Source organism: Varanus komodoensis, unplaced genomic scaffold, assembly GCF_004798865.1.
Source record: "Varanus komodoensis strain SLA01 unplaced genomic scaffold, ASM479886v1 scaffold1, whole genome shotgun sequence".
NCBI lineage: Eukaryota > Metazoa > Chordata > Lepidosauria > Squamata > Varanidae > Varanus > Varanus komodoensis.
Genome location: NW_025335268.1, coordinates 13,775,136 through 13,801,670, shown reverse-complemented (window position 1 = coordinate 13,801,670; position 26,535 = coordinate 13,775,136). Strand labels below are relative to the sequence as shown.

General features: G+C 40.5%; 1 protein-coding gene across 1 annotated transcript in view; it reads left to right on the top strand.

The window, feature by feature from the left end:
* GLP1R (glucagon like peptide 1 receptor) overlaps positions 1–26,535 on the top strand; it is an 82,630-nt gene that overhangs the window by 10,185 nt on the left and 45,910 nt on the right. Inside the window, exons 3-7 of the mRNA XM_044450484.1 lie at positions 171–281; positions 19,655–19,755; positions 22,243–22,349; positions 23,971–24,124; positions 25,760–25,919. Of these exons, the coding sequence (XP_044306419.1) occupies positions 171–281; positions 19,655–19,755; positions 22,243–22,349; positions 23,971–24,124; positions 25,760–25,919 (633 nt within the window). The remainder of the gene's footprint in view (positions 1–170; positions 282–19,654; positions 19,756–22,242; positions 22,350–23,970; positions 24,125–25,759; positions 25,920–26,535) is intronic.

Genomic DNA, 26,535 nt, shown 5'->3' with positions numbered 1-26,535 from the left:
AACAAAGCTCTTGAATCATTTTGTCAAATCATGGAGTTATATTTCCCACCATTCCTTTTTGGCATTAAATTTTCTCCTGTCCAGATTTTTATTATGTTATCTCAATAGCATTTCATAGAGCCACTTCTTTATTTTTGGCTAACTGCTCTTAAAATATTCTCTGTCTACAGAAGGCAAATTCTGCAACAGGACATTTGATGGATCCGTATGTTGGCCTGATGGTATGCCTGGCACCTATGTGAATATGAGCTGTCCTTGGTATTTCCCATCAGCTCACTCAGGTAAGTATGTCAGGAGCATGTCTATTCTGTTCAGGGTTTATCCTGATGTTCATCTGCTAAACATCCCACATGCATGCTATTCCTTCCAGACCAGTCTGCTAAACTTCCTGAAGGTCTAGTTCTTATATGGTAACCAGCCTGCATCTGAACTGAACTGTGCAGATTTGGGGCAGTAGCCCGTGCTGCCCACATGCTAGTAGGACCGAACACCAATATAGCGAGAAGATAGCAAATATGGAAATAAGTACTCATTTCTGGAAGGGCAGGTCAGTGGTGCATGCTGAAGGGAACGTGTATCCCAGTCTGAAAATAACAGTTTCCTCTCGTTTCTTTAAGAAGGGTTACTTTAAGAAGTGTTAGCTCCTGTTATGTTGGTGATATATCCTACGAGCCGAAATAATATTTTAAGAAGATTTTCACATAAGCATTGTTTAAGATTTGTGTCTAGAACTTGTGAAATCAAGCAAAAGACTGAGAAACTCATATTCACTGTTTATCTCATATGTTTTGAATTTTCTATTATTTTTCTTGCTAAGAGCCCTTGCAGAATAAGGACTTGGTGGGGCAGTTGCCATGTGGCCACAGATGCTGCAGTGACAGTAACCCAAATCGTACTAACCATGGATACTGGCACTGTGTGTCAGTCATGAAGTCTTAATTCATGTGTTGCTTTTTGCTATGGCAGTGCCTTACTATATTTTAGGACTGGAGTCTTCTTTGAAATCTCTGTTGCTGTACTGGGGCTTGTAGGTAGGAAAGAAACTACCATTGAAAGGCTAGAATGCCCTTGTTGAAAGGGCCAAATGCTAACTGATTTGCTGATTGGTTCAGAACTGCCTGTAAATTTAACTCATGACATCCCTTTAAGATAAATGTTTTTGGCATATTACATTTTGACATAGAACTCTGTCTAGGATGGATATTTTTTCTTCGTTCCTAGCCTACCTTTTTGAAATATATAAGTTTTATGTTATGTTTTCTGTTGATAGTGGCTATTATCATGGCATCATCTGAAAACTGAATTTACAGGCTCTTTATCTTTTTCTAGATAATTAATAAACATTTACACTCTTTAAAGCTGCTTTAACATTTGCTTGCATTTATGTGCAAAATGGTTGACTTCCCAATTAATTGGTATGAGGGCCCATCAAACATTTTGGAACACCTTCCAATAATTCTAATATTCTTTATCTAAGAACTTACATGCAGGATTAAAGGCCTTCTCTTCTGCAAACCTATATATTTTCCATTTTTAGGACTCTTTGGAAGTCATTTGGCTGCTAACAGCACTAAAAGTTATCACTGTAGGAGAGATCCAAGATTTACCATAATCCTGCTCCTTAATAAATAATTGGAATGTGCTGCTTCTTTCATGTACTTTTGCAAATAAGCAAAACCTGAATCATCCTAGGATACAGTACCATTTTCACTTAAAACAAATTAATGTTTAGAGTTCCACAGAGATTGTCATTAAAGGACTGCAAGCACTTTAGAAGCAAATTAAACCTTGTATTCTATTTTATCCTTCTTGCTATTGTATATCCTAATATTTCTTCATTGTCCTAATAGGCTTGGTGATGAACTGTGCCAGGGTAGATTTGATTTGATTTAAATTATGATCTAAATCACTAGTCAGTAAGGCTAGATTTAAATCATGGTTTTTCAATATAATTTGCATGTACGCCTGCCTTACCCATAAGTAGATGTTCATTAAAATATTTCCAAACTCGGTCTTTTTTATGGCCTGCTGCATTATAGGTTCTCTCCTCCAGGGAAAGAATAATATGAACGTGGACACACCCTGGACCTGGTTTTCTCGACGGGGCAGGAAGAGGGTGGTCTGAGGGTGAGGAATTTATGCCTGACACCCCTGTCATGGTCAGATCACTTCCTGGTGAGGTTTGTGCTCAAGAGCAGCCTTTCCCTCTGTAAGGGTGCGGACCCGATTGTGTGGGTCCGCCTTTGGAGCCGGATGGATCCGGATGGATTCCTGAAGACCCTGGGGGAGTTTCTGGCTGACAAGACTGGTGCTCCTGTCGAGGCTCTGGTCGAACTGTGGAATGGGGAGATGACCAGGGCTGTGGACACGATCGCTCCTAAGCGTCCTCTCCCGCCAGGCAGAGCCCACTCTTCCCCTTGGTATACACCTGAATTGCGGGCGATGAAGCAGGCTGGGAGACGGCTAGAGCGTAGGTGGAGGAAATCACGAGATGAATCTGACCAAACACACTTAAGAGCCCACTATCGGGCCTATGCTGTGGCGGTGAGGGCGGCGAAAGAGAAATTCTTCTCTGTTTCCATTGCCTCCTCAAAATGCCGTCCGGCGGAGCCTTTTCAAGTGGTACAAGGCCTGGTCTGCCCTGGCCCTAAGAAAGATCTGGTTCCACCCTCGAAGGCCCACTGTGACGACTTTGCCAAGCATTTCAGGGAGAAAATCACTCAGATTCGTCACGAGCTAGACTCTACTAGTGATTCAGAGGCTTCTGGGGAGATACCAATGTCGCTGTCTGGTCCAAAATTAATGGATGAATTTCAGTTAATGCGGCCTGATGATGTGGACAAGGTGCTTGGACGAGTATGTCCCACCACTTGCCTATTGGACCCTTGCCCGTCTTGGTTAATAAATAACGCCAAGCACGGGATTGGGATCTGGATCTTGGAAGTGGTTAATGCTTCTCTGAGGGAGGGTCGGGTACCTGCCCCTTTAAAGGAGACGGTAGTCCGACCGGTCCTGAAGAAAACTTCACTGGATCCAGAGATGGCCACTAATTATAGACCAGTGGCCAACATCCTGTTTCTGGGCAAGGTGTTGGAGCGGGTGGTGGCGGGACAACTCCAAGCACTCTTGGATGAAACTGATTATCTGGACCCATTTCAGTCCAGCTTCAGACCCGGGTACGGTACTGAATCTGCCTTGGTCGCCCTGTACGATGACCTGTGCAGGGAGAAGGACAGGGGGAGTGCATCCCTGTTGGTTCTTCTGGGCCTCTCAGCGGCTTTTGATACCATCGATCATGGTATCCTTCTGGATAGGCTAGCGGGAGTGGGGGTCGGAAGCACTGCTCTGCAGTGGTTCCGCTCTTATCTCAATGACCGTTTCCAGAAGGTGGTGCTGGGGGACTATGACTCTGCGCCATGGCAGCTATGCCATGGAGTACTGCAGGAGTCCATTTTGTCCCCTTTGCTGTTTAACATCTACATGAAACTGCTGGGAGAGGTCGTCAAGAGGTGTGGGCTGCGGAATCATCAGTACGCTGATGATACCCAGCTCTACCTCTCATTTTCCACCAATCCAGGTGAGGCAGTGGCTGTGCTGAACCGGTGCCTGGCTGAGGTAATGGGCTGGATGAGGGTCAATAAACTGAAGCTCAATCCAGACAAGACAGACTTCCTGTTAGTCGGCGGATCGGGCTTCGGTGAGGGTGAATTGAACCTAGTCCTGAATGGGGTTGCACTCCCTCTTAGGGACAAGGTCCGCAGCTTGGGAGTGCTCCTTGACCCAGAGCTTTCACTGGAAGCTCAGGTGACAGCAGTGGCGAGGAGCGCTTTCTTTCAGCTTCGGCTGATCCATCAGCTGCGCCCCTTCCTGGAGTATGACTGCCTGGCGACAGTGACACACGTGTTGGTGACTTCCCGCCTTGACTTCTGTAACACGCTCTACGTGGGGCTACCCTTGAAGACGGTCTGGATACTTCAATTGGTTCAAAATAGAGCTGCCAGGCTGCTGACGGGGACTGGGCGTTATGTTCACATGACTCCAGTCCTCCGTCAGCTTCACTGGCTTCCCACTGAAGTCTGTGCCCAATTCAAGGTGATGGTGATGACCTATAAAGCCCTAAACGGCTTGGGTTCTGGCTACCTGAAGGAGCACTTACGTCCATATATGCCCGCCCGCCCCCTGAGATCATTGGGAGAGGCCCTTCTTCGGGAACCTTCTGTGAAGGAAATTAGGAGGGTGAGTACCCGGAGGAGGGCTTTCTCTGCAGTGGCGCCCAGCCTATGGAATGCGCTCCCCAGAGAGGTCCGCCTGGCGCCGTCGTTATTTGTTTTTCGGCGCCAGGCAAAGACCTTTTTATTCAAGCGTCATTTTAATTGTTAATGGTATTTATTTTTATTCTTTGGCCAGGGGACTTATTTTATACTGTTATATGTGTTTTATATTGTTAATTTATGTATTTTAATTTATTTATTTGTAAGCCGCCCCGAGGCTTCGGCGAATGGGGCGGCCTAGAAATTTTCTAAAATAAATAAATAAATAAATAAATAAATAAATAAATAAATAATATGATAAACCTCGGGTGATACACAAAAAGTTCCAAAGACTTGTGGAGTAGTCTGCTCAAAAGGTTAATTTTTACTGCTTGCCCCTCTCTTCTCACACTTAGCTTCTTGTGCAGATCTATTCTATTACCAACAATTTTCTATTCATTTAATTTTTTTGAAACAGAACACTTAAAAGATAGTGGGTTGATTTGCAAAGATACAAAGGGATTAAGGTATTTTCCTCAACTTTGTTTATTTTATAACAATTTTGCTGAGAATAGGCATGTGATCTCTGCAGACACAAATTCACAGTTTTGAGAGCTTTAAAACCAAGGATCTGTGATAATATCTTCTAGACAGAAAAAACTGCCCAATAGTCTTACTGAAAACTTTGAAAGAACATGACATTGAATGGATTAATGGAATTCATTTACCAAAAAATTTAAATATTGCATAAATTCACAGCCTCATGCTACATAATTAAAAACTAATCCTTGTTTTGTGATGAATAACCTTTGGGCTTTTTCTGTCTTAAATAGAAAACTATCTTTAGATAGATTTTCCTTAAAAACATTAAAAAATCCTATTGAAATTAAAAAATCCTATTGAAATTAAAAAATCCTATTGTTTTAATTAAAAAATTTGGTTTTTATCTACCCTGAACTGTGGCCACTTGGCCTTCTCTATTATAAATTCTGTTCTCTTCCTTTTTAAAAATCTGTTTTTTCTAATTAAAAACTTTTTGGGCTGCATGGCAGAGATATGTATGCATGGGAGACAAAACTGTCCACATGTGCATGCTCAGGCGCACGCACACACACACACACACACACACACACAGGAGTGTGATTTGTGAACTCTACCTATGCTTGCTACAATTTCTGTTGCAGTTTGTGTTGTAGTATGTGCCAGGGCACTCCTGTCTTGGAAGAAGCTTTTCTGCACCAGAGCCATGCAGCCCACGAATGCCTGTGTGCTTTGCCACTTGGAGATGAGCAGCTCTTTATAGTGAGAACTCTTGCTGTACAACACCAGAGTGTAGCAAATTATTTGCTCAAGGTGATGGTAACATGAATGGTGTGAAATTTTCATAACTTTGTCCTTTCGGTCACCTCTTAGATTGTTTTGCATAACCATAGAACTTGCCAAATTCCACGGCTTTTGGAATACTTTTCTGTGCATATCTTCTATCATCCTGTATGATGATAGAAGATATGCACAAGAGATGCATAAGAGATCAAAGGAAATTTTTCCCTGTTACTTCTGATAACCTGAACTAAATGCCATGGCACAGCAGAACTGTTCAGGGACTTCTTATAGGAAGCCATAGGGACAGAAAAGGATTTTAGAAATGATACATTTCTAAAGTGTAAGTGAATAAATAGGCATTTAAGAAATAACAAAGTCACAGTTCAGAAATGCAAACCAATCCAAAATAGCTTTGACTACAGGGTGGTATTGGAATGAAATGAAATTGAACAAAACAGAACAAGCACTGGCTCAACAATAAGTTTTGACTTGACCTTCTTACCCAAAACTCACAACAGCATCAATGAAACAGTGGGAGAAGTGTTTTTTCTTTGGCCCTAAAACCTTATCAGCAGGAAAATTTAATAGTTTCTGTAATTGTGAAAAGTCCATCCTAACTATTAAAAATACTGCACCAACTGTGCCAAATGTTTGTAGGAAGTAGAAGCACACTGTGCCTGTCTTGCTTCCTGTCTGATATTTCCATTTCTTCTATTTAGCTGAACACACATAATTTCCTTTGTGTTGCACATTTACGCAAATTAGAGGAGCACTGTCTCTTTTGTCCAGGAACCCTGGTTGGGAATTCGGTCTTGGTGGATCTGTAAGGACTTCTAGATTGCCCTTGCTAAAATGAAATGTATCATGAGGTAGAACAAATTAAAAATAAATATTAGATTGATGCCCCACTGCTTGGGTAGAGAGCACCAAGGAGGGCTCGATGAACCAAACAGGAAAATATGTCCCAGTACAGTAGCCAAGAGCATTAAAGGAATTGGGATAAAGGAACACATGAAAATAAATTATTTTCAAAGGGTCTGATAAAGTGATTTTATCTATGTAGTATTTTGGTATCCAATCATAGTCAATAGAAAATATAAAAGCTTTCACAATTATTAGCTAATGTGCAATGCCATGGGATCACCATCTGCTATATTTTGAACGCATTTTTAAAAATATGTATATCTAAAAGAGTGCTTGTCAAACATACAATGAAACATATGAATATAAGTATAAAAACTCAACAGGTGAGACAGTTTGTAGCTTCCTCCAAGGGAACCCTCCTGCATGGCCCTAGCAGCATTTTGGGTAACCTTGGTGTGAGTGTCTTTTTTTAATACCATAAATTGTGTTTTTAATCTGTTCGAAAGTGTTCCATTTTTTCCTGCAAATTCTTTTTCCAATCCATAGCAGTCCTTGCCTACACAGGAGCCACGTATTCACAGTGGAGCCTAAGGCTCCTCCAGGCTACTCACCAACTCTTATCCCAACCTCCCTGACAGGGTTGTTGTAATGATAAATAGAGAGGAAGATGCCTTTACCTGCCATCTGGAGTTCCCTGGTGGAATAGGCAGGAAATGCATGCAACTATCAATCGGATAAATGTCCCACACAGAATGCATACCTGCTGGGATTATCGTTCACCATCATTAGCTCACATATTTGAGTCTTACTCTTTCAAGGAAGCCAGTTCTGACCATGAGGGCCTAGAACAGTAAGGACACTACTTTAGGATTAAGGATACTTAGGAAGATACAAAACCACCTGCGTCAAAGATGACATGCAGTTTATTGCATACAAGGATGAAATGCGGATGCAGATTATTAATAAATATGCAAAGGAAAGCATACGTTCCCCTTCTTTGGTTTGTTGGTTCACTAAACAGTCTGGGATGCTCCTGTGGACCTTTAAAGGTACCCCAGTGAAGGACACATCAATCCCTCTCCCAGGCTTGGCATGAAAAACAGCACTTCTTGCCTGGGGTTTTAAGTTGTTCCTCTCTTCCACCATTGCAGGGCCTGTCAGGATGGACCCTGTTCCCTCCACCTTTTGCTGGGGAAAAAATTAATTCAGTATGGTTAAAAGCTTCATTCTCGCTGTAAAAAAATACCTCATCTGCAGAATGATTGGAGGAAGGCACCTTCAGGACTAGGGTTGCAATGAAGCTCCACAGAATCCTTCCTTCTAGCATTTGCAGACTTTTTCTCATGTGCAACCATCTTCTGCATCAGGTGCAGGACAAACAAAGGCTGCTGCATGTGGCATGGAAGAAGGGTGCTGCTTGAGCAGCGTTTGTGTGAGGCTTGATTCTGTGGGAGTGCCACGTGAACACTGGGCACACGCACCAGGAGCTCGGACTCACAGCTGCCACAAAACGAACTGGAGTCCAGGGAGCGGAGTCCAGGGAATGAGGCAGGGTCCCACCTGTCTGATTCCCTCATGTATCCCTGTTCAGCACTGTCCTTGGTGCTCTTCTTTGCAAGCCTTGGCATTCACTCAAGAAAATGTTTTGGCCTTTGGAAGCTGGGAAAGGGCGTTACACTAATGCAGAACCTCATTGACCTCCTTGCTGTTCTTCTGGTACAGCCTAAATGTAGAGGCCAGGAAAAGTTGCCCAACCTTAGCAGTATCTAGTATTGCCCCTGTGTTAGCAGGACCTTCCACTAGCACAGTGGCATTCCCGCCATTCCCAAAGCAGGCAGAAACGCTCGTTTCTGGAAAGGTGTGGGTCAGTGGAGTTCTCAGAAGTGAGCGACACTTAGCTGTCCCGTTTTGGAAATGACAATTTTTTTTCTCTTTATCTGTGGTCCCTTTTGGGAGCACTAGTAGCTATAGCACTTAGAGAAGGTCCTGTAAGTGCAATGAAACTGGGGGAGCAGAGTGATAGAAATTGTAGTCAAAATAAATCATATTCATCACAGGACCTTTAGAAGTGAGGGACATGATTAATAATTAGTACATTTATTACTGTTAGCCAACCAGTAATAAAAAATGCAAAATTATAACCTCAGTAAAGCAGATAGAAAAAAAAAATGACAGGCCAAGGACTGGCAGCTGTAGCAGATTTGAGAGTATAACAACCTGTGACATTTCCCTGCATCGTCAGAAATGAAAATGTTCCCTTTAAAAGTACTCAAGAGGATCTTAGAAGACCACCTTGGAAACAGTCTCATAGGAAGATAGTTTTACCAGCCTGGTACACAACGACTCTGTTCTCCCTCATCTCTCATCATCCCTGATTTAAAAATAAATAACCTCGGATGAATTGCTGTTTTTCTACCTTTGAGTGTTTACAGTGTGTGAAGAGTTACATGTTGCATCCATCAGCTTTCAGCATCCATGAAGATAAGTGTTGTAATGTTTAGGGTATCTAGCTATTTCTGACCGAAGCTTATCATAGGTATGGGTATCAGTAACCATGCAATGTGATTGCTTGCTTTTAAAAAAAAGAGGGAAAATCCTTGTAGTTGTTACTGATAGTTAATTTAATGACCCTAAACATCTGGTGGCAGGAGGAGAAGCCTGACTTGCATGGTCATTGGTGAGCGCTTTCCCTTAGAAAGTTTTACGATGTGGGGATTGTTTGCACTACCTATTTTCATTTTGGTTGTGAACTGGAATGTGCAGGCTATCTCTTCTGAATCATCAATTTTCTTCAATCTACTTTATACTCTGAGACAGAAAGTTCAGACTTCCCACCTTGGGTTTTTTTTGGCATATGAGACATCCAACTTGGCAAAGTCTCTGTGAAAGAAGACAGTGAGCTGAAAATGAATGAAAATCCATTTTTGAGCCTTGTAGTCTAGAGACAGCTTTCTGACCATTTCAAGTGTATCATTTTCACACACTGCTGTTCTCTACAACCTTCTTGTTTTTAAATAACAATGGCTTTGCTTCTCTCTTGCTTCTTTTGGAACATGAACATCAGTATATTTAATGCAGCATTTTTAAGGCTTTTAACATGGTTAGGTATAAAGTATGGGCTTATTGATATCAAAGGTTTTTTTATTTCAACTCTTTCTTCCAGGAGTTAGTAGGAGGAATATGTAGAAATTGTAGTCTGGGCAGTTGAAACTTCTTTGCTTCATTTTGGCGGGGGGGGGGGGGGAGCATTTTCTGACACAAATATTTTAAATTACCTCAGTGGTAGATCATGCAAGGTAGATCATGTCCTTTTTTCAATCACATAACCCAACTGAAGTGATACTTTGGATGCACTGGAGTCAGTGCAATTGCAAGAGAGCATGACTGATAGAATTCAGCCAAGAATATCATGTCCTCAGGAAAAAGGACATGCTCTCTCTTTTAGCAAGGTATCTTTCTCTGGTTACTGTCACTGGCAATGTAATCTTATTTTTGTGATCTTTTTATAATTTAAACACGGCTGTCAATAACACTGTGTAGACCAAGAGAGCTTGGAGCTTCTAAGGTAATCCATTTTACATTTTATGACTCCTTCAGGGTCCTAATATTTATTGTCTAATGACACTAAATCCTCTTAAATTGGAAATCTTCCAGGGATGCAAGTACCAAACAAGACTTGTAGACCAGGTAACTACATTTGTTGTTTACACCATTTTGGAATACCCATATTTTTGCTGCAGACTGGTGCAGTAGAACCATGCCTTGGAACACTTTGACGAGTAATGTCACGTGTCTGCATGGTTGAGGCATGGAAGGCCTGTTCATTTTGCAATGGTGTTTTGACCAACATCTAATACTTAGATTTGAAGGAATCAGTCATGTTGCCACATTTGTGATAAAGTCTGATGGGATGCTATCAGAAATGTTGCAACAGTTCATGTGGCAAAATAGATGCCAAGATCTCTGTCTGTCTGTCTGTCTGTCTGTCTGTCTGTCTGTCTGTCTATCTATCTATCTATCTATCTATCTATCTATCTATCTATCTATCTATCTTCTGGCTTTGATGTTATGCTTACCTAAATGAAAAGTGAACCTTAACTGAAACTTTTGTAACCTTTCTTACTGAGATTGGGAGGCCTTTGAACTTGTAGTTTTCTTCTGATATTTGACCGCATATAAAGATATGTAGTTCTGCTGAACTTAATAAGAAACAGAGCTACAAATAATATTCAATATATAGTTAAACTGCTCTAAGAAAAGAAACTTATATCTTGTTGTTTCAGGACTGAATGAGTTTACAGCTATTCCTTCCTATATTTGTTGCTCAGTATTGCCTCTGGCATTCATCACATTTTCTGGTTGCTGGAAGAGAACTGTAAGCACTTTGTGATGAGGTGTCTAATAGTGCAATTCTATGCAAGTTTAGACAGGAAAAGGGCCTACAACTCCCAGCATGCTCCAGCCAGTAAAGCTGTCTAAACTTGGATAGGATTGTACCTTTGATGTATAATTTTGCACAATGCAATAAAGACTGAAAACCAAAGAAATGTGAAAAGTATTTTATCTTTCATGTAATATTGCAAATATAAAGTAATAATAGGGGAGCACTTAATAAAGCAGCATAAAGTGCTACTAGACTTTGGTTTTGCTCTATAGAAAGTCAGATACTGAAGATGAAATTCAAATACTTTGGCCACCTAATGAGAAGGAACTCACTGGAGAAGACCCTGATGCTGGGAACAATTGATGGCAAAAGAAAGGGATGGCAGAGGATGAGGTGGCTAGATGGAGTCACTAGGGCAGTGGGCGTGGGCTTGGGTGGACCCCGAGGGATGGTGGAGGACAGGAGAGCCTGGAGGAATGTTGTCTGTGGGGTCGTGATGGGTCGGGCACGACTTTGCGACTAGCAACAACAATCTTAAGGCCAGGCATTTTAGGTACAGAAGTTCTTAGAGGCTGAATAAACAAATAAACAAAAGTCTTTGTAGGGAATAAAAATTGTTTGAGTGCTACCTTTGGACATTCCTAGAGAGGTTGCCACAGAAAGAGCCTTATGGCAGCTAAATACTAGCATATGTAGTGTAGCATAACCTTTTGTGGGCCAGCACTTACTTCATCACAGGTGATCTGTGATGATAATCTAAGTGAGTAAATATATGTACCCTGAGCCTAGAGAAAAGATAGAACAGTTGGGTCTGTTTTGCATAGTAGGGTCAATCAAAACAAAAATATTCTCAGTGTTCATTTGTGCTATGCATAACATAAAATCCAAGCAAAGGAATACAAAATATCCCATCAGTGTGATATTAATCAGGACTTGCTCCTAATTAGCAACCACTGGTGACAATCATGGAGAGAAACCTAATGAAAAGATCAATACTTTCTGTAACCATTCCTAAAATTTGCTGAGATTCAATTCCAGTGGTCAAATGTTGAATCAATGGAGGCTTCTTCTCTAATGCCTGCACAGAGGACTCCAGGAACCAGCAGGTGGGGAGCGGAAACCTCCAGAAGCCTTACACTTACACTAAGTGCCTTACCCTAAGTCCATCTATACATGTTCTGTCTAGTCCAGTATAATTGACACTGACTGGCAACGGCTCTCTAGGAAAGGTTTAATTGCCTTCTCAAAGTGTGCTGTTTCTGATCAGAATTGGCACCACATCCACTTATTCTTGAATTTGAAAGAAATAGACTCAGCGGCATGTTACACTGTATGTCGTTTGGCCTTCGTTTGCATCCATTTATCCTCTTAACTAGATACTGGTCATTTTGGCTTATGCATATATAAAGAGAGATATCAACATCATCAGTGTTATTGATTAATCACAGTTATTTATTTATTTGACTTATATTCCATGTTAATTAGTCCAAAGGACTCTCTAAGTGGATTACAGGTAAATCAGAACAAGAGTAACAGAAAAATATAAACATCAAATAGCAACAATAAAATAAAAATAACTATAAATGCATACCAATATATAATAATAATGCACAATAAAACATATAAACATAATAACATACAATAAAATATACAATATGCATCTGAGATATTAGGTGTGAATAGGTTAAAATAGTATGTTAAAACTATGGAAGAACATGAAACTATATACCTTAACATAATGGTATAAAATCAGTTATTAAAAAGTCTGGAAAAGAGAGTTATTTTTGCCTGGTGCCAAAAAGATTGTAACGAAGGCACTGGGTGAACTGCTCTAAGGAAGCCATTCCACAGATGGGGTGCAGTCACGGAGAAGGCCCCTCTTCTATTTGCCATCCTCCTCACCCCACTGGAGGATGGATCTTTCAGATGGGCCTCCTCACCTGATCTTAGGGGTTGGGTAGATACATTTGGGAGCAGCCAGTCCTTCAGGTATCCTGGTTCCAAACCCAATTTTTGCATTCCTTCCCATATACAAATCAGAGATCCGTGGTTAATCTAGGAAAATCGATATAAGTCAGCGCAATAATACAAATAAAAATATAATCTAAAAAAAGTTATAAAGACTGTTCATCCTCAAGTATATAAAATCTACTCCACCTCATGACCTAGAGTGAACATAGCAGCCCACGTCAATTGCAGTTCCAGATACTTTGGAAAATGAGTACATCTTTGGAGTCGAAAAGATAGCAGTATTAGTGCCAGGTGACTTTTTTGGGGAACAGTGTTTCCTAAACACAGGGCTAACACAGAAAAGTGTTTTTTGTTACATGCTGTCAAGTGATCTCCACATTAAGGAGACCCAGTGAATGAGTAACCTTCAAAATGTCCTGCCCTTGACAACCCTGCTCAGCTCTTGTAAACTCAAGGCTGTGGCTTCTTTTATGGAGTCTGTCCATGTCAAATTTCGTTGACTTCTTCTGCCTTTGACTTTCCTTAGCGTTGGTGTCTTCTCCAATGAGTCTTACCTTCTTGTGCTATACCCAAAGTATAACAGCTTCAGTTTCTTCAGTTTTACTTCCAAGCAGAGAAAAGATCCATCCCCAGACAGACTCCCCTGACCTTCCTGTCAGAGGGGGCATGCAGAAAAGGGCCTCTGAAATGGATCTCTTTCACCCAAACTTCATATGGGTAAAAGCAATTCTTCAGTATTAGGTTCTCATGTCTTATAGAGCTCTATAGGTTAGAAACAACATTTTGAGTTTGCACTAGAAACAAAATGGTAACCAGTGCAGCTGAGGCAGAAATGAGCTGATACTTTCACATTGCCTCGTGTCAGTCAACAACTTTTGAAATTGATTATTTCATATTGGGAAATGTGCAAGTGAATGAGGCCTTGATAAGGCTGGTGTTGTTTGGTTCCATAATAGTACTATCATGGACCCATTACTGTGGGTACAGAGTTACCATCAGTTTAGTGCAAGGTCTTGTTCTCAGTGCAAATCTCCATTTGGCCCAGTGTTGCTGGTGAGTAGATGGTTCAGATGGGTGGGTGCTATTTGTAGGCAAAGGAGCCTGTCACACAAGTCATGTGCATTGGAAGGATAGACTTCAGTAAAAGGTTATGGAAGAGATTCTTGATCAAGTATTGAGCTTTTTAAGCTGAGAGCCCTAAGTGCCAAGTAGGGTTTTATGGAGTTGCTTTTCCTCGGTCTGTCTTTGTAGGTCACTCTTGGGTGCAGACCTAACCTTCCAATCAGGTTCTTTTCTTCCCTAGGTGAGTATTATAGTTTCAACAGAGATGAAGCACCATTCTTGCGACTGGAACAAAAGTAGTTATTTCATAGAACTTGCCTGTGGACAGGGAATATACAATATGTCCTGGAGTGTAGCTGGAAATGTGCAGGAATATGTAGGAACCATGTATTTGTTCAGGAATTTAATCTGTCAAGGCTCAGATTGATAGAGATGTGAAAATTGTTGCAGTCCTGGTGAAATTCTGCAACTCTCTCCATCCAGTGTGTCCCGATGGTAAGAAATGTCATCAGTGCATCTCATGGGATTGAGGATAATAGAAGAAAGGAGTATAGCAAGTCCTTTGGACTAATTAATGTAGGATATATGTTTCATAAATAATAAATAAGCAGGTACCTATATCAGTACCATTAATCTGAAGGTAAAACTGATGTAAAATTATTTAACAGAGGATAGAACTTGGATGCAGGTATTCTTGGAGTGACATGTAAGATTGCCTTCAAGGCATTTGACATCCTCTTCCATCCTGTTTTTTCATCCCCAGGGAGGCAAAACCAAACAGCAATAGCTGGCAGGCTGTACTCAGCTTGGTGGATCAGATTGTTTAGTTCTGTGTTCAAGTGCACACTTCATTTGAAGCCAGTAGCATTGATTTTGGGTCTATGGCACTCTAGGTTGAATTCCCAAATTAAGTGAGTGTATCAGCCCAAATGCCCCCGGTCTGAAATGGGACTAGTGGAAACAGGCACAACAGAGTGATTGCTGCAGATTATACAGATTATATAGCACTTAACATGCCTAAGTGCTTTATAAATTATCAATAATTTCATTTGTGCAGAACAGTTTTAAGTTGCAAAGGGCTCAGGTTTGTTAAGTTGAGTCGTTTGCCTCTCATCAAAGCATACAAGCTGTTAAATTTTGCAGAGTGAGTCGTATATGCATTGTTACCCTTTCACATTCCATGTGTTATTGATGATGCTTCTCGAGGGAGCTGTTTTATTATAGGCCAAATGCTCCAAGAGAAGCAGAGGTCCCTACTACTTATTTTGGTAGCAATGCAGATATAAGGTTTATCCTCCAAACATGTTTGAAATATTGACTTTTAGCATTTCTATTCATCATCTTAACTTTTATTTGAGCATGAACAAAACCCTTAATAGCATCATATTTATGAGGGAACCCACTTTTTATGGCTTTTTCTTGAAGATAATGACAGCAGGTTTTGGCTCTCTTCCAGCTTCATTTTACACTTCTGGGGCTAATTTACTTTGCTTTCTGACAACTGGAGCAATATGAAGTGAGTTAGGGAAGAACAGAAACAAGTGCTCAATCAGCATAATTGCTTCTGCAGCAAAAAAACTGGCTTTGCATATGTGAAAGCAGCTCGATGATGATCTTCCCTGGAGTCTCATTAAGCAAGGGAAATAGTCCCAGCCAAGTGAATACAAATGCAGACTCTTCTGTGAACCTGTCTTCTGCCACTGTGCACTGGACCTGAGTGGATCAGAGTCACTAGGCCAGATTTACCTTATCTGGTGCCCTGCTCACCCTTTGAACGTCAACTCCTAGCATTCTTGCTCACTGGCCATGCTGGCTAGAGATAATGGAACTTGCAATCAAGAACATTTGGAGGATGTCAGGCTACATGGGGGATTTCTGGATTTAAGCGCAAGAAGTGACCATCTATAAATTCTTAACTTTTTGATAGTGGATAAGTAGAAACAGCAACAGGGTGGGTTTATAACCTCTAGAGACAAATCCATGAATATAATTCAGGTCTTGGAAGAGGTATTCAGAAGACAGAACTTGCCACTAGCTCTATAGTCTCCCTAACAGTTCTTGTGTTAGGGTGTTGCAGGAGAGAAGGTAAGGACACATAAGAAGGATGCTGCTGGTTCAGAACAGGGATCTGTCCAGTTCAGCATTCTGCTTACACAGTGGCCAATTAGCTGACCACAGGAAACCCACGAGCAGAACATGAGTCCATGCAAGTTTCCCAACAAGGAGGGTTGATTCCTCAAATTATAAAGGAAGTAGAAAGTATATTTGCACAAGAGTTGCAAAGGTGTTTATTTCCAGGCACACTGTTAGTTTATTCCCATAATTTAAATGTGTCAAATACAACATTTAATACTGGTTGAAGTAAGGCATAATTTTTCTAAGTTGTGTGTGCCAGTAAAGGGACTGAATCTCACATACATAAAATCTTGGAACTGAGTTACATGTTGCATGTTGAAGATAGTCATTGTATTCTTAACAACAAACTCAGAAGTGACAGCTTCAGTACTTTTCTAATCATTCCACATGGTTGTATCTGGTCTTTATAACTGCAGAGAGAGGAAATTTGTATGAACACAGCCATGCTTTTATCATTGCTTACAGAACTTGGCTTTTTCCACTTAACATTTGTCCAAGAGTTGAAGAACATTTTTAGAAGACTTTGCCATGACCATAAACCTTTTTGCCATTGCTGCACTTAACAAGGAAAACATAGCAGTAAGGTAGTTGAGCACTGCTGTGGTGTTTTCAATAGACAGGCCGTCTAGAAGTTTAATGAATAGAATTCTCACTGCCAGTGAAACAAAGAGAGTTATTGGAAACCAGTGTGCTGTCTCTGTGGTTAATAAATTTAGTTTTCTCTGGGGTGAGTGGAACTGATCAGAGAAGAAATTCCTGCACTTGGATATATAGTCTTTTGCCATCAAAGGGCAAACCACTCTGTCAAGGAGCAGCAAGTCAATCTAGCCCAGCAAATAATTTGGCTATTACTCATAAACAGCAGATTCACCATGGCCTTCTGGAAGAAAACTGTTACCTTTTCCAGAACATTTCCCCTGTCGAGAATTAAGAAGAGTTATTAAATTTGAGATAACTTATAATGCTCAACACGCACGCATGGTGCACTGAGGGAAAACTCTACTCTCTGCTTTCTTTCTCTCAACTTGTCTTTCCCCGTCTGGATCAAATGTGATAGGCTAGGACATGCTGTAATTTGTTCCAGAGATAAATTATGTGGCAATTTATTCCAAAGGACAATTGGGTGACTAATCTTCCACCATTCTTGACAGAGCTGTAGTAAAATGCAGATCAGGTTGGTTGTTTTAACTGAGAAAGCATTTAATTTGGTTTTTTATTTCCAGCATAAGGGAGCAAGCTAATGAAATATTTGTGAGCCTCCTGGCATGTGGTAGCATATTTTCCTATATATAAAAGTGTTTAGCCAGATGTAGTATTTTATTTGATTTACAAGCTCATCCGAGAACAAGATAAATGATGACGTTAACTCTAATTCGAACTACTGGCCTTCCTGCTCAGTCTTTTATCAGCATACAGGGACTGCTTGGATTCTAGGCATCAGTCCATATCTTTAAACATTTAATACTAATAAGGTGTAATTGACATAAAATTCAAGCAAACAGACTCCATTAGGGCTATTACTTCTTAGAAACATTTTGTGAAAGCATTTTACAGGGAAAGCTAAATAAATCAACCCATAGTTTAATTGTGCAGTTTTACAGCATAATTTTTAGAATGCTGGTCTCCTTTGTGTCAGCTTTACATGTTTATTGATTTGTCCAGTTCGAGATGATTCAGTGGAAACATAAGATTCACATGAAGAAGCAGGAGGACAGCAATGGGACATTGACCTAAAGTTGTCTTGGTCAAGCCAGAGTACTGCACGTAACCCCACCGATAAAAACATTTTCAGAAAGGGACGTATCTACTGTATCACTTTGAAGAAGTTTGTGGTGTATGCATGATGCTTGCTTTAGCTTTTGTCACACATTATGGTACATTATGTTTCCTCTATGAATGGATACATTATTCAGACATATCTTTTGAATTCCCATGTTCTACATAACTCATTGTCTGCTGGAATCTGCCCACTTTCTCTGACTTGCCAGAGCAACAAGGAGGAAGTTGGGTGGTCTGGGGCTTATTTTTATTTCTATGTATTTAGAGAGATTTTTAATCCACTTTTCAGACTGTGCTGCTCCCACAAGTTTGCTTACAAGACTCTACAACAGATGAAAATACAAATGCAATTTCGGTATTTTCAACCACTGATGTTGTTTTTAAAATATATACTACTTATATCTAGTGGAAAAAGCAGTATGAGCCAGATTTTTCTTTCCAGGTAGAAAGCAAAATTTTAAAGGTGTCTTTGCACAAGGCCAATTATATTTACATACAAATTAAAGAAATGCATACAGTAAAAGGAAAACGTAATCTTCGCATCATTGCACAGCAGAGTAGACACAGCATAGGGTAAAATATGAGCTACTATGACTTTATTGTTTCATATTTTTGAAGCACCAGCAGCATGCTTGGGCATATATGAATGCAGAACTCTGAACTTATTTCTTCCCAAAGGCAGTTGCAAATTGAGATAGATGCAGGAGGAATGAAGAAAGGGGACTGCATCCATAGGTCTGAAACATACACATAACCACAACTGGAGCTCCTAGAAATTGCAGTAATTGTGGAAGAAGAAAACAGACCAGAATATATGACAGTTGTAGAAAGCCTTATACAGATGTGTTGTATGAGTCATTCCTAGTGTTTATAATATAATTTTACAAGTGCAAGTTCACTGAATTGTTGCAAAGGGTTTTTTATTTAGTTATTTTAAGGAGTTAATAAGCCACCTTTCAAAATATATTGCATGCCTCTTTGAGGAAAATTTAATGGGCAGTATGTTCTGACTTCTTAAGAATAGTTAAAATGGTACATCCTGTACCAACACTTCCTTCATTGCTGCTCAGCTTATGCCAGGCCTCAGATCAGCCATGTTCTCATACCAGTTCTGAATCTGGGAATACATAAAGCAAGAGTGAAGGAGGATTCCTCTAACATGTGCAGACTAATCTTGCCTCTGACCTCCTCTGTCCACTCAAGATAAATTTGGGCATCAAGGGCAGATGGCAGGGCTTTTGGTATTTCCTTTTAAAGAATGAAACTTCTCTTTCAGTTTCTTAATTACATGTTCTGATACTGTTTCTGTGTTTAATACAGCAGCATCAAGGATAGCAGTTGCCCCTAGAAGTCGTACCATATTATTTCATTATAGTTTACTTATTTTTAACCACCCCATAGTCAAAGTTGCATGGGCTGCATGCAACAGTTAATAAACTACTTTATTAAAATAGAAATAACAGTAAAATAATAAAATTACATTAAATGTAAAGCCGTTTTTGTGACAACTTAAAAAACTATGGTAAATTCATACCAGAAGGCCTGCTAAAAACAACAGACTGGTTTTTTGACTGGTACTTGTGTTTAGGTTTGGATGTACTGGAATTAATGTACTAATTACCAAGACTGGAAAAATCCGAAACACAACCTATTCACTAGCCTGATGCCTTTATGCTGCATTTTTTTCAGCATAATCAAATTCTGGTTGCAACCATGGAATTCCAAAGCAATCTAATGAGCAGCTGGAACTGCTTCCATCTCAGTGCTGTGGGCAAATGTGTGTTATTGAAGAAGCTTTTGGGAAATACCTTGCAAATTCTTGCACCTGTACTTAATTGGTTTGCACAAATATTCAGTACTTCATGCATTTTCTCGTCTCTCATAGGGCAAGTTTACCGCTTCTGCACACTTGAAGGAACATGGCTGCTAGAGGAGAATTCCACCAATTCCTGGAAGAACCTTTCTGAATGTATGGCTACTGATGAAGTAAGTGTGCAAGATTTTATTTGCAAAATCAGTAGTTAATATGCTACATCCCCAGCCCCTAGCTTTAATAATGTATCATGGAGTGGGGTAATTCTAATTCTAGAGAATGTGTACACAAGCCCAATTCAGACTGAAGCAACTGGACACAGAGAGGGGAAAATACTTCCCCTCCACACAAACCCAGAAAAATGCCTTAGACTCCGTAGGTTTCAATGGAAGCTTTGTTTGCTTTGCGTTTGATCTTCCCCTCCCAGTGCAGAGTGGTCCCAATCTGAATTAGGATTTTGTGTAAGAGAAATAGAGATGTCTCTTTCCACATATACAGACTGAACAATTAATGTAACAGGTACACTGGCGATGGTTTGTAAATGAAGTGTTGTTTCCGAAACTGAAATCCTCTGTGGGTTCCTTTGCAATAGTTCTATTTTTTTTTTCAAAACTTCAGTGGGATTCGAACAGGTAATTTGGCCCAGACATCCCTATCCATGTGCTTATCAGATCTCATACTCATATTTGCAGTGAAATTCTGTAGAGGCTACAAATGTGAAAAGAAATCATTTCAGCAAGAGAGAAGTGGTGCATTTGTTGTGGTTCCTTCTAGGAACCGATAAATACTTTGCAAATACCAATAAATACTTTGCAAATGCTCCAAGTGGTTGGAGTAAAACAGCCATCTTTTTCAGCAGTTCTTTTCCTTACTGTTCATTTAATTGGGCAAAGTTGACTTAGAATTTTCTATCTTGCAAATATATGCAATTCTCCCCAAGTAAGTGGTTAATTAATAGCCACATAAACACTTTGGTGGATATTTGGGGTTAAGCAGTAGCTTAAACCAAAGGAATTCAGAGTTTAAAAGCATTGCAGTTTTGAAAAGTTGAATGCTAAGGAACTGTGCCATATCACATGAACTGAAGGCCACTGGAGGAAGTCTTGTGGCAGTCATGGTATACATAACTACTTGGACAGCACAATAATACTGCTCAGCATAAATACTGTCCTACAGAGCTGGCAGCAGATCACATATATTCTCAGTAATCTTTACCATGACTCTCTAAGATAGGGCTGTGAAGTGATGACTAAGATGGAATCTGGAGTCCTAACTTCCAAGCACATTTTAGATTTCCAAGCACATTTTAGACTTCCAAGAGCATAAGAACTATGCCTAGGTATTTCATTCAGCTGGCTGTCCCAAGCAGGTGTTTTTGGAAAGCCCACAGCACAGCATGAGTACAGTAGTACTTCCTGCTCATCTTACCCAGCGCCTGGCGTTCAAAGGCCTACTGCAACAAGGGCTGGTCACCATGGTCTTCCTTGGCATGGTGAGGCTATTCAGTGGGAGTCGGAATAATACAGATGGAGTATAGGATGGAGAAGAAATTCTGAGAAAGTGAGGTCAATTGCAATTGGGAAATCCCCAAGCTAAGGTTCCCATCTATCCTTTCATTCTTTTCAGTGTCTGTAGCATTGCAGAAGACTATATCCCAGGAAAATGGATTGCTCAAGTACAAACCACATGGAGGGGATTTTTTAAAATTTCCATTTGCTGTTAAAAATATTATTGCACAGTTGCATAGGAAGCTGCCAAGATGACAGATGCTTAACGACAGTGCTTGGTCATTTGGCACCTGTCTCATTTCCAGAAAATAGAGTGCTTTGGGGGATAATGATTTAGAAATCCAGAATATTGTGCTGCATCCTGAAATCTAAATACTTATTTTTATTTTAACCAATCTTACCACCTTATTCTCCCACTATTAAGAGGTATAAATAAAAATTGAAATGGGTAGAGGTCACCATGTGCTTTGCTGTAGCTGCCCTTAAGGATAATATCTATGTAAAAACATTGAATTCAAAGGAATGGTCAATCTGTAAAGTCTTAACCAATTAAAAGAAATGAGAATTTGGTGACTGACTTCGGAATTTACCTGCAATTTCATGGTTCTCTTCTTAAGTTTATACCATTTGGCATGACAGAAAATACTTCAAAACAATAACTCCAGGTGTTGGACATTAATTTAATGCTGGGGACAAATTTGGTTCTCACTCCCCCTGCTGCTCCAAATACTTTTCCCAATCAATCTTTCCTTTGAAAATAAACAAACAGATCATCTGCTAAGTATCTTGGTGACATTCCTCATATATCAGCAGAACTACTTCCGAATAACTTGCACCTTCCCCTTCCTCTTTGAGCTTAGGGAGAGGCAGCAGCCTGACCTGCATATGGGCAAGGAAATAATTCCCATACCTTCGATCCAGACAGCCACATTCAGTCCCAATAACAGCCTCTCAGTTTATGCTTTGAAACCAGACCTCCAGATGTGCTGCACTGTGACCTGCCTCAGCCTAATGTTGTGCTAGCCAGATACTGCAATCTAAAATATCTGGATTTGGGAAGTATGGTCTACTCCACTGAACTATGTCTTGTGCTGGAACCTGTACAGAGAACTGGTTTATTCCAGTGACTGAGTTCTTTCTGTTTTACCTTAGGACTCATCAGGAGGACAGATACTATTCCTGTCCGTCATCTACACCACTGGATATGCTTTTTCCTTCTCCGCCCTTGTCATAGCAACTGGTATCCTCCTTGGGTTCAGGTAACCCTGATATATGGCTAGAAAAGAGCTGGGAACTCTAAGATATGAACAGCATTTGATTTGCACCTATTTGTTTGCACTAGTGTAGTTTGTTGCATGATTTGAAAAACTCAGGCTCTTAATTCGATCTAGTGGATAGGTGAAAGTGACAGAACAGTTAGACCTCATAGACACTTTGGGGGAATCTTTCCAGTAGAGAATTGTGGTTAGCTATTTAATACAGCGCAGCTGAAGAGCAAAGCAGCAAGAGCAAGTTTGGCTGTACTGTAAGCAATACAATACTTTTCTGCCTTCTAATCAGAGCCGTACTGTGCTTTCATTTGTTCCTGAAATGCTCAACATCTGAAATAGCTGTTTGTGCTTAGCCAAGATTTGTTTTCCTCCAAAAAGAGAGAAGAGATTTTGCTTGACTCAGTTCGAAGTGATAGTGACTTTCTTTTTCAATTATACAGTATTACATGAGTAAACTTTGAAATGACTCTTAGCTCAGACATGCCTGAAAGATCTGGCAGACACATTATGCTTGGTAGCAGTGGCAAGCATTCTTTAGTAGAGATGAGCAGTTTCGTGTTAACATCAGTGTTTTGCTGTGATGCATATCTGTGCTCAGATGGAGTTTGTCATGAAGCGATAGAAAGATGAAGGAAAGAAATATTTCAGGTTTCTGGATGAAGTATTACTATTATATTGGTGCTAGGTTTTACACACTGAATAAACTTTTTTTTTCTGACAGGTTGCAGTTTCTGTTCTCCTGGCTGTGATATTCATAATGAATTTTCACTGTTACTTAGTGTGAACCCAGAGGGGAAATCATCCTCTGCTTACCCCAACAGTGCATGCAGTTCTTTCTTAAGTGCTGTAGCAGTAGCTCTAGTCATCTGTTGCTCTTTGAACAATAACAAGTAAATGGTATGATTTCTCTTGATGGAAATTGATGCTTCAGCCACAGACCCCCTGCAGAAATGCCCAGCACACAGTAAACAGAGGCATGCCTTGCACAGTGTATTTTTAATCTTTATTCCAAGAGACTTGGACCTCAGTATGAAAAGTTCCATTTCTTAAATTCCTATCCCAGTTAACTTTCCCATCTTTTCATCTTCAGGTGGTCTAAATATTTTCAGCATGGAGACTTTATAGGTTTGCCTCCCTCTTCAAAATGAGCCAAATTGCTATGGCTATTACTGAAGTATATGCTATAACATGACTCATTTTTGCATGTCACTTTTGAATAAGATTCCCTGTTACTCAGTGGTTGTTACAGGAAGGGTGTGGAACTACATTCAGCCCAAAGTCAGATTCTGGAGAAGCTCTGAGGGCTACATTGCAGTGCTTGGTGAGGTTGATGGCAGAAGGCAAAGCCAAAAGCTAACCTCAGCATATTGTAATTTAAAGGCCTTACTTCCAGTAATTAAGCCCGGGGGTGGAAGGAGGAAGGACATTTCCATCTTTTGGAATGAAGAAATACTGCACAAAGTCTGGAAAATCACCTAAGAATCAATGGTTTGAGAAGGGGGAGCAGTTAAGAGCAGGGAGCAAGGCCTGGGGAGTCCTGGAGGGCCAGGTCTGAGGTCCTGGACTCCTGCTCAGGCCCACAATTCAGGTGTCATCCTTCTGTTTACAGGCATCTGCACTGCACCAGGAACTACATTCATGTGAACCTTTTCACCTCCTTTATTCTACGTGCTATATCCATTTTCGTTAAGGACTCTGTGCTAACATGGATGTACAAGACAGCCCCTCGTGAAGAGCAGTGGGAGAGTATAATTTCCTATCAGGTAAGGTGCTGAGGCTAAAATATCTTTTTGTAGCACTCACTTAAGCCTGCAGGATATTGTCGCTTGAAGGGAATTATTTTTGGACTTGTATAATACGACTGAACCAAATAGGTTCACTGGGTTAGACAACCAACTGTCACACTTGCAGTTGTGAATTATATTTGTATATAAAGTGGGAATTCTTCTCAGTTTCCTTGGTTGTAGGAAGCTTTTCCTCTGTGCTTTGATTTCCTTTTTGTTCTTCAATCATTTCTCCTTCCCCTCAGAAATCAAAAGGCAGCAACATGCAATTTTTCTAGCGATTTTTACAAGATCTTTTTGTGCATAGAAAGACATCCTTTTAGCTACCAACCCAATATTCTAACAAACATTAGAAATATCCCCTGAAGTGTCCCCTAAGTGAAAGACCGGAGGTACCAGAAGAGTGCTGCCATAACCCATTATTATACTTGGTAATTGAATGCAGCTTGGGTAGAGGAACAAACTTTTTTTCAAAACAGAAATGTGTAGATCCAGTCAGCTCTGTTCCCTGCTTTTGGATGAACTGTCCCTTTGTGTTTTTTTCAAAATACAGACTTAGTTGCCAGGCTCCTGAGCAGCACCAGTAGAAGCGATCCAGCGGAAGGGGAATTCCTTGTCTCATCCACCTCAAAAAGCCCTTAGATGGGTCATAGGAGGTGCAACAGGAAACCAGAGAAACCAGAGCTGGGCAGAGGCACCTTTTGTGAGCAGCACTCCATTAAACCAAGATTGCAAGATGCCTCTGCCTAATTTTTGACATCCCTTCTAAATTTTGGCATTCCTCGTGTTACTCAAGACAGAGACATCACTCTGCCGACAAAAGTTCATATAGTCACAGCTATGGTTTTCCCAATTGTAATGTATGGCAGTGAGAGCCTAAGGATGGCTGAACTGATGCTTTTGAATTGTGGTATTGGACAAGACTCCTGAGAGTCTCTGGGACTGCAAGGAGATCAAATCAGTCAATCCTAAAGGAAATCACCAACACTGACTGTTCTCTAGAAGGACAGATACTGAAGCTAATATTTTGGGCACCTAACGAGAAGGAAGGACTCATAGGAAAATATTCTGATTGAAGGCAAAAGAAGGGGATAGCAGAGGCTGATGTGGCTGGATGGGGTTACTGGGAGGTGGGTGTGGGGTTGGGTGGACTCTGGGGGATGATGGAGGACAGGAGAACCCAGAGGAATGTTGCAAAGAGCCGGGCACGACTTTGTGACTGAACAACAGTGTTACTCAAGAGGGTTCCCTGACCCACTAGAGAAGATTTGGGGTGGAGGAGGCAGTGGGCTGCTAAAGTCTCCCTCATGTTTATTGTTCTCACAATCCAAGCCAATAGAGCTTATATGCTTATGAGAAAATTGCAAAAGTCAGGGGAAATTGTCTATTTCTCTTGGTCTTTTTGGGATCTGGTTGAAAAGTTGTTTTGGGGGCTCCCCCTTTTTGTTCAAAGCAAAATCAACAGCCATTGCAGGTTTTTCTATTGTTTTGAGCAAAAACATGGGGAGAAGATGGTATCTCTTATGTAACATGTAATTCAGGTTTTCCCATTCTTGTTTTCTGCTATAATATCCGCTATATATATTTGCTAAACTCTCTTTTCTGCTCTCTTAGGAGTCATTTAGCTGCCGCTTGATTTTTGTGATGATGCAGTATTGTGTGACTGCAAACTACTATTGGCTGTTGGTGGAAGGAATGTACCTATACACACTGCTAGCATTATCAGTATTTTCCGAGCAGAGAATCTTTCGGCTTTACCTTTGCATTGGCTGGGGTAAGTCAGCCTATGTCTTCCCTGCTCTGTCTTCTGCAAACTGTGCTTTGGTGTGTTAGGAAAACAGAATGGAGGAATACTATTGCTTTTTATTTCCAAAAGAATACTTACTTTTTCCCTCCATGCTTTAGTTAGGAGTACAGCCAGAAGTTTCAATTCTTATACTGCTTTGCTAGGCACTCGATACCCTGTGCGTGTGCCATTATTTTTCTTCCTACCATCAAGCAATGATGATGACTACTTGCTGAACGAAGCATACAGAGTTACCCTAAGTGTTAGCAGTGTGGTTCTTTGATGGACCAAAATAGTAGCCTTTCATGTAGGGAGTAAATTGCACATTCTAGCTATGTATTTACTTTCAAGGAGAAGATGGGGTGAGTTCTTCAGTATTCCATTGAATAACAGTCAGCATACATAAATCCTGAGCAATTGCACTTAGCATTTCACAGTGTACAACTCCAGAGAAATGCATAAAGACCTTGCAAAAACAACACATAAATCACTATGAACTGCACTGTTACTGAGCAGCTCACCCATGACAACTTGTGCACATTTGTTTTGTACTTGATATTTGTGAGCACTGCAGCACTTTGTCTAATAGATTCTTCTGGAAGGC